The 13,601-nt window shown below is 40.0% G+C and overlaps 1 protein-coding gene across 2 annotated transcripts in view; it reads left to right on the top strand.

The window, feature by feature from the left end:
- Positions 1-13,601, top strand: part of NARS2 (asparaginyl-tRNA synthetase 2, mitochondrial (putative)) — a 136,976-nt gene that overhangs the window by 104,531 nt on the left and 18,844 nt on the right. For both annotated transcript variants that reach the window (XM_008072060.1, XM_008072061.1), the window contains one exon: positions 426-563. In XM_008072060.1, the coding sequence (XP_008070251.1) occupies positions 426-563 (138 nt within the window). The remainder of the gene's footprint in view (positions 1-425; positions 564-13,601) is intronic.

The following is a 13,601-nucleotide window of genomic DNA, read 5'->3' as shown; positions in this document are numbered from 1 at the left end:
GCCAGCTGTGTAACCTCAGCAGACAGCTCCATTAGCCAATTTCAATATTCCAAATATTGAAACTCAGGACGAGAAAGCCCTTAGGACATGTTATTTTCAGGTGGTTAATCGTATATATCTTTTTTTTTTTTTGAGTTGGAGTCTCACTCTGTCGTCCAGACTGGAGTGCAGTGGCCACTTCTGGCCACCGCAGCCTTGACCTGCTGGGCTCTGGTGATCCTTCCACCTCAGCCTTCCAAGTAGCTGGAACTACAGGCGCATGCTACCATACTCGGCTAATTTTTTGATTTATTGTAGAGATGCGTTCTCGCCAAGTTGCCCAGGCGGGTCACGAACCCATGGGCTCAGGCAATCCATTCACCTCAGCCTAACTGTATATTTCCGCTGTGGCTTCTCATTTGGTCTTTTCTTTTTTCTCATTACAGTGGGGTGTTGATCTACAAACTGAACATGAAAAGTACCTGGTGAAGCACTGTGGCAACATACCAGTCTTCGTCATTAATTATCCATTAGCACTAAAGCCTTTCTACATGAGGGATAATGAAGATGGCCCTCAGCACACGGTAAGAAGAGATACTAAATAAATTGGGATTAATCATATCTGAGTCTGGGTTTTTCCCTTGGTTTAATTTCATTTAGCCTTTGTCATATTTCCTTAAGTTTCATCTATCACTCTGCTCATCTCTTAATATGATTATTTCAAAGGCACTTCCTAAAAAGCATTCCCAGAGAAGGTCCAAATATTCCCTAAACATACTTCTTCATTTCTGTCACCAGGTGTCCTTCTTATTTTTGCAGATGCAAGTCTAGATGTGTTTGCTATGTTTTGTTTTTGTAAATAACTGAGAGCAAGTGGCCCAGAGACTGTATGGCCACACCAGGTCTACTATCACGTGCTGGTTAGGGGACTCCCAGGAGGGAAAGCACACTGGGCAAGAGATGATGGCAGTGGCACAGCCCAGCAAAGGAAGAGTAGCTTGGCTGAGTGGGAGAGGCTTAGAGTGCTTCAGTTTGGACGTTCAAATAGAAATGTTGAAGGTAGGCCTATGGAGAGATTGAGGAAATTGAGCTAGATTCTCTCTGTCACAGCTCCTGTCCGATTACCTCTTTTCTCTCTGTCTTTCTGGTCTCTTTGGCCTTTTCTTGTCCGGTATTCTTTTTGCCCTTTAGTTGCTCTTTGTATTCTTTACTTTTTCCCTTTTTTCTTATTTTGTCTCTCTCTCTTTATAAAATTAGCCATAATATAAAGTAAGAATACATTTTTCTGTTTTAAACATTTATAGAATAGTTATGTATCTATATTAGTTGTTGTAAAAGTCTATAAAAAATTATACTTATTTCAAAATAACTAGAAAGACTAAACTTTGCTATCTGATGCTTTTCACTTGCTCATAGGGCTCACCAGTAACTAAAATGTTCCCATCTTAGCTATGCAAGGTTATCTGTTTGAATATATTTCCTGTTTTCTCTTACAGTTCTTTTTTTTTTATATAGAAACAGAGTCTCACTGTCACCCAGGCTGCTGTGCAGTGGTGTGATCATAGCTCACTGTAACCTGGGATCAAGCAGTCCTCCCACCTCAGCCTCCCAAGTAGCTAGGCCTGCAGGCACATGCCACTATACCCAGGTAATTTTTTGTAGAGATAAGGTCCCACTATGTTGCGCAGGTAGTCTTAAACTCCTAGGCTGAAGTGATCCTTCCACCTCAGTCTCCCAAAGTACTGTGATTACAGGATTGAGCCACTGTGCCTGGCCTATATTATAGTATTATTAAAACCATATTTGCCATCATTTTCTAGGTTCTTATGAGTCACGTACCACCATTTCATCTCTAAATCTAGAAACAAGTTTGCCAAGAAATGTATTATTTCTTCCATTTTATGAATGAAAACTTGGCACATATCATTCCTTCAGTATACATCAATCTTCTTCACCTAAGTAACTTTACTTATTTTTCAGATTTCTTCTCAGTCACCATTTCCTCAGAGAAATCTTCCTTGACCCTTCAGACTGAGAAATCTCCATTAGATTTTATAGTAGTAGCATGTTATGTTTCATACCCAGAACTCCTAACTATTAATCCGTCATAACCCAGTTAATACAGTTGTAAATTTACATTTATTTGTGTGACTGTTTAATTACTGACTCCTCCATGTCCAAGGACTTGAGAACCTCTTTCTCACTCACCAATGAAATGCTAGTACCTAGCATAACACCTAGAACGTAACAGGTGCCTAATATCTATTTAGTGGATGGGTGAGTGGACACATGAATCAAACCCAGCATAATTTTAGATACACCATGGACAGGTAGTGAGTAGTGATGAGAAGTGCTAAGCAAATTGTTGGAAGGCTAAGAAAAACAGGTTTTACTCTTTTTGTGAGTGACAGCAACATGGCATGAAGAAAAGCCTAGTGGCTTTAGAATCAGACACTCTTGGGTTCAAGTCCCGAGTCTGTATTTTATAAACTGTGTAATCTAATCTAGAGTCTCAGTTTCCTGGTCTATAAAAACAAGATGATGATATTTTATGGAGTTGTGAGAATTAAATTAGGTAATATATGAAAAGTACATAGCAGTGCTTGGGGTGGTAGATAGTAAGTGTGAATTTGTCTCCTTTTTCTCATTTTGAGAAAATCTTTTTTCCCCTTTTATTTTTAGTTGTTTTATAATAGTTATACATATTTAGTGAATACAGAGTGATATTTTGATATACCTGTGTAGAATGATCAGATTAGGGTAATTAACATATTCATCATTTAAAATATTTGTCATTTTTTTTTTTGAGGTGGAATCTCACTCCACCTCCCAGGCTGGAATGCAGTAGCATGCTCGTGGCCACCCTAGCATCGACCTGCTAGGCTCAGGTGATCCTTCTGCCTCAGCCTTCCAAGTAGCCGGAACTATAGGCACACACTACCACACCCAGCTAATTTTTTGATTTATTGTAGAGATGAGGTCTTGCCAAGTTGCCCAAGCTGTTCTTGAACCCACCTGGCCTGTCATTTCCTTGTGTTGTAAACATTCATATCCTTTCTTTTAGCTTTTTGAAAATTTTTGGGCCGAGTGTGGTGGCTCAAGCCTATAATCTCAGTACTTTTGAGCCCAGGGGTTCGAAACAGCCTGGGCAACTTGGTGAGACTCCGTCACTACAATAAATAAAAAAATAGCCAGGTATGGTGGCATGTGTCTGTAGTTCAAGCTACTTGGAAGGCTGAGGTGGAAGGATTGCCTGAGCCCAGCAGGTTGAGGCTGGGTGACCGTGAGCATGCCTCTGTACTCTAGCCTGGGTGACAGAGCGAGACTCCAACTCAAAAAAAAAAGAAAATATTCAATGAAATATAGACAACCATATTTACCCTACAGTGCTGCAAAACATCAGAACTCACTCCTATTTATCTGTAACTTTATATGTTAACCAACCCCTCCCCGTCTTTCCCTACTACCCTGCCCAGCCTCTAATACCTACTGTTCCACTCTCTACTTCGGTAAACTCAGAAACTTTTTTTGGGCCGGGCTCGGTGGCTCAGCCTGTAATCCCAGCACTTTGGGAGGCCGAGGTGAGTGGATTGCCTGAGCCCGCAGGTTTGAGACCCACCTGGGCAACTTGGCGAGACCTTGTCTCCACAATAAATCAAAAGTTAGTCAGGTATAGTAGTGCACGCTTATAGTTCCGGTTACTTGGAAGGCTAAGGTGGAAGGATCGCCAGAGCCCAGCAGGTTGAGGCTGCAGTGGCTGGGAATGTGCTACTGCACTCCAGTCTGGGTGACAGAGTGAGACTTCAACTCAAAAAAAATAAAAAAACACCTTTTTTTGTTTCCACATGAATAATGCAGTATTTATCTGTGCCTGACTTTAAATTTTTATAAACTCTTTATTTTGGTAAAGCACAATAATGTTACAATATTTGTGTGTGTGTATTGCCATGTGATGTGCTATAACATAAGATTCCTTGAGAGGCAGTTCTCCCATAGACTGCACTCACCAACATTTCTTGCCTGTAGAAAATACCAGGTGGCCTTCATTATGGCACACTTTCTCTGGTAATGTGACCTCACAGCCTGAAAGCATTATAATAGAGTTATAACATACTTCCATAATTTATGCAGTACTATAGCTTGTAACTTCTCAGAGCTAAATTATTCAAATATGGTTTATTTAAATGATTTACATTAGCCACAGATAATAGTGTCAGTACATTAGCAACCTAGGTTTCTTGCCAGTCTACTTGTATAAAGTACCTGCTTCTTCCCCTAGTTTGGGGGGTTTTTTTTTCTGTAGTAAAGGAAAAAGCTTTGGGCCAGGTGACTAAATTCTTGCCCAAAGCTTATTCCTTGTTTCTGTAATGGCAGGCTGTGGGTAGGTTGCAAGAGTTTCTGCAGTGGATACAGTGTAGTCTTTAAAAAAAAAAAAAAAGCCTTGGTGCAATGGTTCACACCTGTAATCTCAGCATTTTGGGAGGCAGAGGCAAGAGGCTTGCCTGAGCCCAGGGATTCGAGGCCTGGCTGGGCAACTTTGCAAGACCTCATCTCTACAATAAATCAAAAGAATCAGCTGGGCATGTTGGCATGCACTGGTTGTTCCAGCTACTTGGAAGGCTGAGGTGGAAGGATCTCCTGAGCTTAGCACACTCACTGCACTCCAGGCTGGGCATCAGAGTGAGACTATGACTCAAAATAAGAAGAAGAAGAAGAAAAAGAAGAAGACAGGAGTGTTTCACAGTTACCTCTTGTAGGGAATCAGCAGAGAAGGATAGGGATATATCTAACCTGCATTGGTACCTTTTGACCAGGGGTGATAAACAATAAAATGGTTTATTTTTGCAGTTATAATTTTTCCTTCTCCAGCTCCCCCACCCTCTGAAAAATGAAAGTATGCACTATGATGTAAAGAAAAGTACAAAGGATTAGGTGGGCACAGTGGCTCATGCCTGTAATCCTAGTACTTGGGGGGCTAAGTGAGACACTTGCTTAAGCCTGGGAGTTCAAGACTACCCTAGGCAACATAGTGAGACTTTGTCTCTACCAAAAAAAAAAAAAAAATCAAAAAATTAGCCAGGTGTGGTGACACACATTTGTAGTCCCTTCTACTTGGGAGGCTGAGGCAGAAGGATCGACTGAGCACAAGAACTCAAGGCTGTGGTAAGCCATGATTGTACCATGCATTCCCGTCTGAGCAACAGACTGAGACTCTGACTCAAAAAAATAAAAGTAAAGAGGATTGAGGGTTATTAGTTCTGGGTTTGAAATTCAGTTATCTTACTAGGCAGCTCCATGTCCTTAGGGAAGTCTTTCCAATATCTGAGTCTCAATTTCTTCCTCTGTATAATCAGATAATTAGATTAGGTGACCTCTCAGGTATAACCATCTCAAAGATTCACAGACTTTTTGTAGCCTGCGTTTTTCTTCATTGCATGTATAAGAATAACTTGTAAACTGCTAAGCATATTGGATCATTTGAAAGGGACAGATTATGGCACTCAATAGAATGAATCTAAAAGCAAACATGCAAAATGCCATATGCCCCTGAGTTTGGATCTCTGAGTAAGTCCCCCCAAAGGCAAGGGCAAATATTTAGCTAGGGGAATGGCTTCACAGAGAGGATTATTCATTTATTTTACCCATGTGTAATTAGGAAAAAAATGACTACCAAACCATCCTTGATGAGATGTTACAATCACCAGGTAGTGTTCTAATTTTCAAAATTCTTCAGTATTACTTAGGAAGCCAGAAAAATATAAACATTAGTGGACACTCAATAAAGTGTATACTGCAGAGTCAACTTGGGAGAGCACTCAACCTAGGGGTGTCTAATGAATTTCTCTGAGCTGTGGCTAATTTGTTGACCTGTATCAAAATAGCTGGTGCCTCAAACTAATAGAAATAGTGAGAAGGGAACTGCCAGTATTTCTCAAATCTAGGGCTAATGGCTGTCCCAAGATTTTATGTCCAAGTTAAAAGTATGCATTTTAATCCATCTTAAAATGCTCCCAGAATCTTTATCATGAAATACTGTGCACTTTGAATTGTAGAGGTAGGTAACCTAGTGGGGAGAGGTATGTTTTATGTTTGTGCTTTAGACAGCTAAGGTTTTGTTGCCAAACCATTTCTTCCCATTTCTTTTCATTACCTTAACTAAACAATTCGTTTAGGAAAAGCAACTGAGGTAAAGTGAATGTAGATGCCTCCTAAGTCTTTTGGTAAAATAAGTGTGTTGAGGAAGCTGCAATATTATGAAGAGTAACAAAGGAAAATTCAGGGAGTTGAGTAATAATAATAATTATAATAATAATTATTATTTATTTTTGTGTGTGTGAGTTGGAGTTTCACTCTGTTGCCCAGGCTAGAATGCAGTGGCATGCTCACGGCCACCCCAGCGTGGACCTGCTGGGCTCCAGCGATCCTTCCACCTCAGCCTTCCAAGCACCCAGAACTACAGGCACGTGCTATCACACCCAGCTAATTTTTTTATTTTATTGAAGAGACAAGGTGCCTGGACTGGTCTCGAACCTGGAGGCTCGAAACACTCGCCTAGGCCTCCCATGAGAAATTATTTACATTGTCTCAATTAAATACAAGAAACAAACTTTGCAGGATTAGAGAGGAAATCTACTTAACTTGGTAAACAGAAGGAAATGGAAGGTAGATTGAAGTTTTGATATTCTGAATTGACATCTATTATTGCGAACCTGTATGGCAAGTATAATGTTGAAGCATTGAAAAGAAAAAACAACACTGTTTATAAAGTACATACCATGTGCCGATAGTAACTTTTACTTATCCCTTTCTTACAGATGAGGCTGATGCTTCTCAGTGCAGCAATGTAGTCACTTGTGTAAGATCACACAGAGAATAAGTACTGGTGCTAAGATGTAGAGGCAGGAACAGCACATGTTTGGCAGCTTTGATCTTTCTGAAGTAAATTATATGGGGTGGCAGAAAAAGCAATGGACGTATAGCCGGGAAACTTACGTTTTGCTCCTGTATCCACATTTAATCTTTCTTGGCCTTAGTATTTTCAAGGGATCAGTCAATCTCATTGGTTGACAGGGAGATGCACACTAAAACCACAGAAAGACATCACTACATACCAACTAGAATGAATAAATTGAAAAAGCGTGATTCTAGTTGTTGTTGACAGTGTTAGGAAATAAAGCTCTTATATGCTGCTGGTGGGAGTATAAATTGTGACAATCACTTTGGAAACTATTGGGCAGTATCTACTAAGGCTGAATATATGCATATTCTATGCTCCTGCAATTTGTCTCCTGTCAAATCATATACATATGTGTCCCAAAATATATACAAGATTATTCATAGTAGCACTATTTGTAATGGCGTGAAACTGGGGGGAAATCCAAACCAACAACAGCAGAATAAATAACTGAGTTGAAGCATATTTATATAATAGGAGCTCTACAACAATAAGAATAAATCCTCAACAAAGGGAGTGTGTGTAATGAATGTCCCAGTTATGGGGACCAGTTAACAGACCAAAATCAAAACAACCTGAGCCTCAAACCAGCAGATACACTGATAGACAGAATTGCCAGTAAACAAACTATTGCTACACCATGTGAATGTCCAAATACCATTGAGTGAAAGAAACCAAACGCAAAAAAGTATGTACTGTATGATACTATTTATAGGCAGTTTAAAAATTGACAAAACCACCCTGTGCTGATCCACATCAGGAATTTGGTTACTTTTGGTAGGGGTAGTAACTAGAAGAAGGCCTGAGGAGGACCTTTTGAAGTGCTGCTGTTGTTCAGTTTTTTTAATCAGGATGGTGATTCATGGTGTGTTTGCAAAAATTTAGAAAGCTATATACTTGTTATCTGTGTACTTTTTATACGTATATTATACTTCAATAAAGATGTTTATTTTAAAGAGAAATACTATGTATCATCACAGATTTGTTGAGGAGATCAGATGTTTATAAAATTGCTTTGAAAATAATTTTGTTCCGTAAAAACAATAGAGAAAGAGTAGAGAATTGCTGGATGATAAAGATGGGTAGGCACGAGAGAAACATTATGGAAAGGTTGGAGTGCTATAGATAGCTTGAGCTTGATCTAGTAAACTGAAGAGAGGCATTGTATGTCTTTTTGATAATTCCAAGATGGAAAGATCAACCTGACAAGTGGCATACAGGATAGATAGGTGAAGGAGAGAATTAAAGACAAGTAGAATAGTTAGGGGACTCTTGCTTATTTTCTGGAAGTGGGGATGAGATCTTAGACTAACATGACAACAGTGAAAATGGAGAGAAAGAAATGAAACTAAAATATTCCCCCCAAAATAAACAGTGGTCTATGAAATAAGCTGGAAATAGAAGATAAGGAAGAGGGAGGAGTCACATGTGATTCCCAGGGGTCAGATTTTAATTATAAGAAAAACGGTGCCGTTTATAGGAATAGTAACCTGTGTCAAGTGGAGGAACACATATATAAACCTTTTTTTTGTTTTGTTTTTTTTTTTAAGTTAGGATCTCATGCTGTTGTTCACTCTGGAGTACAGTGGCACAATCATGGCTCATCACAGCCTCAAACTCCTGGGCACAAGCAAGCCTCCTGCCTCAGCCTCTGGAGTAGCTGAGACTACAGGCATTCACCACCAAGCTTGGCTAATTTTTTTATTTTTGTAAAGATAAAGTTTCACTGTATTGCCTAGGCTGGTCTGAACTCGACCAGTCCTCCTGCCTTGGCCTCCTGGGGTGCTGGGATTACATGTGTGAGCAACCGTGCCTGTCCTCTCTCTCTCTATACACACACACACACACACACACACACACACACACACACACACGAACCTTTATATAGCTCCCAACTGATGTTTTTTTCTGGCTCACTTGAAATTTAGAGCTCCTTGTAGAAGAAAGAAACGTGGTAAATCTATGTTGCCCCTGAGTGAGCAACCGTGCCTGTCCTCTCTCTCTCTATACACACACACACACACACACACACACACACACACACACACACACACACGAACCTTTATATAGCTCCCAACTGATGTTTTTTTCTGGCTCACTTGAAATTTAGAGCTCCTTGTAGAAGAAAGAAACGTGGTAAATCTATCTTGCCCCTGAGTGAAAGGGAACATGTTTGGGGTCAAGGTAAGAATTCCATTTCTTTGCAACCATTAATATATTTGCAAAATATAAAATGTTTGCCTGTTCCAGACAGCAAAAGTAGTAAAATTGACTAATCATTATACTAGCCAACGTTCACTTTCGTCATTACTGCCTGCAGCCTCTCTGTGTTGTCTTATCATCACATCTGAAAGGCCCTCTTTTCTAGTTGTACGTAGTTGTTTTTAGGGGCAAAACACTGTCTATATCAACAGCTACAGCAAAACCACAAACATGTTTCCTATGGTTTGTGGGACATACTTTTTTCTTTTGATAATTGTAAGTAATATTGCCTCATTATAAGTAGCAGCCTTTGAAACACTCAATAAGGTGTTCAATTTGTGTTTTTATCAGTTTTTTAAAATACTGAGATAGGTAGGAAAAGAGGTAGCAGAGAAAGGGACATTAAACTATATTTGAATTTAGCTTAGAAAAAGTTATAACTAAAGGCCTTGTTTCCTATCTAGCCTAATTGTTTTTTTTAATTCAAGGTCAGAGTATTATTTTCAGTACATTGATTTATCAAAGAATCAGAGTCATAGTCAGAAGGGAATGTCATAAATAGAAACCAGGGTTTGTTCAGCTTGAATACCAACACAAACTATTTCTAGACAGCATGCCACTGCAGCTGTGTGATTTAAGCAGAATCAAAACTCATATCCAGTGGAAGAAGATGGCCAGAGCACATTCTGAGCCTAGAAGATTTGCCCCAAAGTGGAATAGGTTTTGTTTAGGGCTGGGAAAAGAACTTAGGAAAGTGTAGGAAAATTATCTACAGTCTCCATTGTCATGTTAGGAGAGGGAAAGGACAGCAGAACTAAAATTCTTCCACTTATTTCAAGCCTCCTGAAGATGCACAGAAGCACAAGAGAGATTTTTAGCTACAAAAGTGCTCAAATTTGGGCAGCTTTGAATTCAGAAGGCATTTTGCTGTACAACCAGTGAATTTCCTAATGATAGACTTAGCTCTGGTTCCTATTCATTATGTAGCTCATTACCCCCAGTAACCACCAGACCTAAAGATATAATAGCCATATTTATAGCTATAAAGATATAACTATATTTTCTGTTCCTACCTTCCCTCCTCCTTGAATCCTATCTTTTTCCATAAAGTACAGATAGATGATTATTGATTCAGAAAGACTTTTTAAAGATTCAAGTTCATGGGTGATTTGGGGCTGTGATTTAATGAGATTCCACGAACAAAAATAATATAGGGCCAGGTGTGGTGATTCACCTGTAATCCCAACACTTGTAGAGACCGAAGTGAGAGGACTGTCTGAGCCCACAGATTTGAGACTAGCCTGGACAACTTGGCAAGACCTCATCTCTACAATAAATCAAAAAATTAACCGTACTTGGTTGCACTCACCTATAGTTTCAGCTGCTTGGAAAGCTGAGGTGGAAAGATTGCCTGAACCCAGCAGGTCGAGGTTGTGGTGACCGTGAGTGTGCCACTGTACTCCAGCCTGAGTGACAGAATGAGACTCTGACTCAAAAAAAAAAAAGAAAGAATAATATAGGAGGGTTGAATTACTTTGAAGGTTTCTTGTCATTGCTTATCATCTGTGTTGCTCAGAAATAGTCATAGATGAAGGCCAGGCACAGTGGCTCACACCCAGCACTTTGGGATGCCATGGTGGGAGAATTGCTTGAGGCCAGGAGTTTGAGACCAGCTTGAGCAACAAAACAAGACCCTGTCTCTATCCAAAAAAAATTTTTTAAACTAGGCATAGTGGTATGCGCCTGTAGTCCCACCTACTTGGCAGGCTGAAGCGGAAGGATGACCTGAATCCAGGAGGCTGATGCTGCCGTGAGAGGTGTGAGTATGCCAATGCACTCCAGCCAGGCAACAGAGTGAGACTCCAAGTCAAAAAAGAAAGAAAGAAAAAAGAAATAGTCATGGATGAAACTTATATGCAGTAATAAATACGTGTTTGGTCATCTAATTAAAAGATATAGAGACTTCCTAAAAGGAAATTCAAAAGCTTACAGCTTCTTTCCCCAGAAGCAAAGATGATGTGCTTTAACTTGCTTAAGACGTATCCTAACAGCTATTTGGAGAACCTGGCATGTAACTGAAGAGGCTGACAAACTCCAGGGCACTACAAAAGTACAAGAAATGGCTACTGACAGTAACCCACTTTAAGAGTCACCTTTGCAAGTAGCTTTTTGACGCTTTGGGTACACTGGAATTGGCTAGAAGGGCCGTAAGTGGTCAACTAGTATCTGTACTTTTGATAGTGACCATGGTCTGTGTGATTATTCTTGGTACTTTATCTCTATTTTTCTCGTGGAACTTAAGACTTTCTGTCATGCTTTATGGTCAGCTTTGATATAATCTAATCTCTGCTGCTGTTCTTGTTATTTATCCACGAACCCTCCCCAGTTTCCCTAAAATTAGGATTATTGTCTCCTGTCTGCACTGTCCCTATCTCTTTAAGTCAATCTCAGCCTACCAACACATAAAGGCAAATTGTAATCACCAGCAAATGTTTTAGCCAATTGCTTGTTTCTGTCCTATTTGGACTCTGACCACCTCCCAATCACTTGGCAAATAGTTGAATTTTTCTTATTACTTGTCCAAGAAGTTTGTGTGATTCCCTGCATATTTTGCTTTTTGTGCACACTTACATCATGTATTTATTATATCTGAATATACCTTTTATCTCCACTAGAGCCCTGGAGAAATGGGTAATTTTTAATAGTAAGTAGCCCAGTTGCTACCAGGGGGAGATACAAGGTAGAAAAATCATACCTGGAATTTCAATCCTAACTAAAAGGTGTGGAAATTTGAGGGGATTGTTTTAGAGATCTTTAGAGAATGGAGTATTTTTGATATGTCAGAAGAAAGTACACCTCTGTGTATTCAAAACGTGTCATTATTTGTAGTTGAAGAATATTCTGCTAAATTATAACTTCTGAGAAAATGTGTAGAATTCATAGCTAGATTGGAAGATATAGCTATAAAAGAAAAACAAGAAGTATTAGAATTTGATATGGTTGAAGGGAAAAGGAAAAAAGAATGTTATGTGGAAGAAGAGAAGACAACAAGACCTGGTGGGTTTTTCTTCACAGAGGTTCATCTGTCCTTGCAGATAAAGAAATAGTGCTATTTGGTCATAGAACATTTATGAGGCATTGAAAAGGAATGCCTTACTCAAAAGATACAGATATATTAGGAGGGGAAGCAACTTTATACTTTGTGTCAAGGAAATGTAGGAAATTCACCCACCTGAGAATGTGAATTTTGAGACTATCTAGACAAAGAACATAAATGATATATGTGCTCCTCCTGCATCCCACAAAATTAGTATAATACCAAGTAAAGCTATAGTAGGGTTGTGGGACTTTATCTGATGTCTTCTAAAATTTTTATTCAACTATAATAGCCTATCAAACTCATAAGTTCATCTCCCAGAGTACAGAGGAAGAAAATAGGGGGAGCTAACTATTCTGACCTTAATTCTAATTAACAATGAGGGATTTGTTGGAATGATGAAGGTTAAAGAGTCCAAGTAGATGAGGAAAAGCAACTTGGAAAACTTATCATTGAACACATACAGTTTCTGCTTCTCCCTTAGTAGAGATTATGCTTCCCAGCCCCACTGACGTGACCCAAGTCATATGACATGCATTGGCTAGGGAATGTGAGCAGAAGTGACATGCACATATTGTCTCTGGACAAAAGCTTTTAGCACATAGTCATCCATGTTCTTTTTTCCATCTGCCCTGAGACCAGCAGTACCTTAGAAAGAGGTTGTTCTGTCAGCTTCAGGCCAAGATGGACATGTGGCATACGTTTTTAAAAAGTCTAACATACGGCAGGGCTCGGCGGCTTAGCCTGAAATCCCGCGCCTTTGGGAGGCTGAGGTGAGTGGATTGCCTGAGCCCGCGGGTTCAAGACCCACTTGGGTAACTTGACGAGGCCTCATTTCTACAATAAATCAAAAAAAAAATTAGCCAGGTGTGGCAGTGCGCACCTGTAATTCCAGCTACTTGGAAGGCTGGGGCGGAAGGATCGCCAGAGCCAGCAGGTCAAGGCTGCGGTGGCCGGGAGCGGCCACTGCACTCCAGCCTGGGCGACAGAGTGAGACTCCAACTCAAAAAAAAAAAAACAACCAAAAAAAAGTCTAACATTCATTGTTGTAAACTATCTGGAGATTGTAAACTGTCTGGAGATGTTTTTGGTTATTACAACTAAGAAAGTGTAACTGGCCTCTAATGGGCAGAGATGAGTTTGGCTGCTAAATATTACACAGTGTGCAGTGCAGGCCACCACAACAAAGTATCTGGCTTTATATGTTTTTGTTTTGCTTTGAGTTGGAGTCTGTTGCCCACGCTGGAGAGCAGTGGCACGCTCACGGCCACCACAGCCTTGACCTGCTGGACTCAGGCAATCCTTCCACCTCAGCCTTCCAAGTAGCTGGAACTAGCCAGGCTCGGTGGCTCAGCCTGTAATCCTGCG

Source organism: Carlito syrichta, unplaced genomic scaffold (assembly GCF_000164805.1).
Source record: "Carlito syrichta isolate Samal-C Ts95f unplaced genomic scaffold, Tarsius_syrichta-2.0.1 Scaffold314837, whole genome shotgun sequence".
Taxonomy (NCBI): Eukaryota; Metazoa; Chordata; class Mammalia; order Primates; family Tarsiidae; genus Carlito; species Carlito syrichta.
This window is presented reverse-complemented; position numbering and strand designations above follow the sequence as displayed.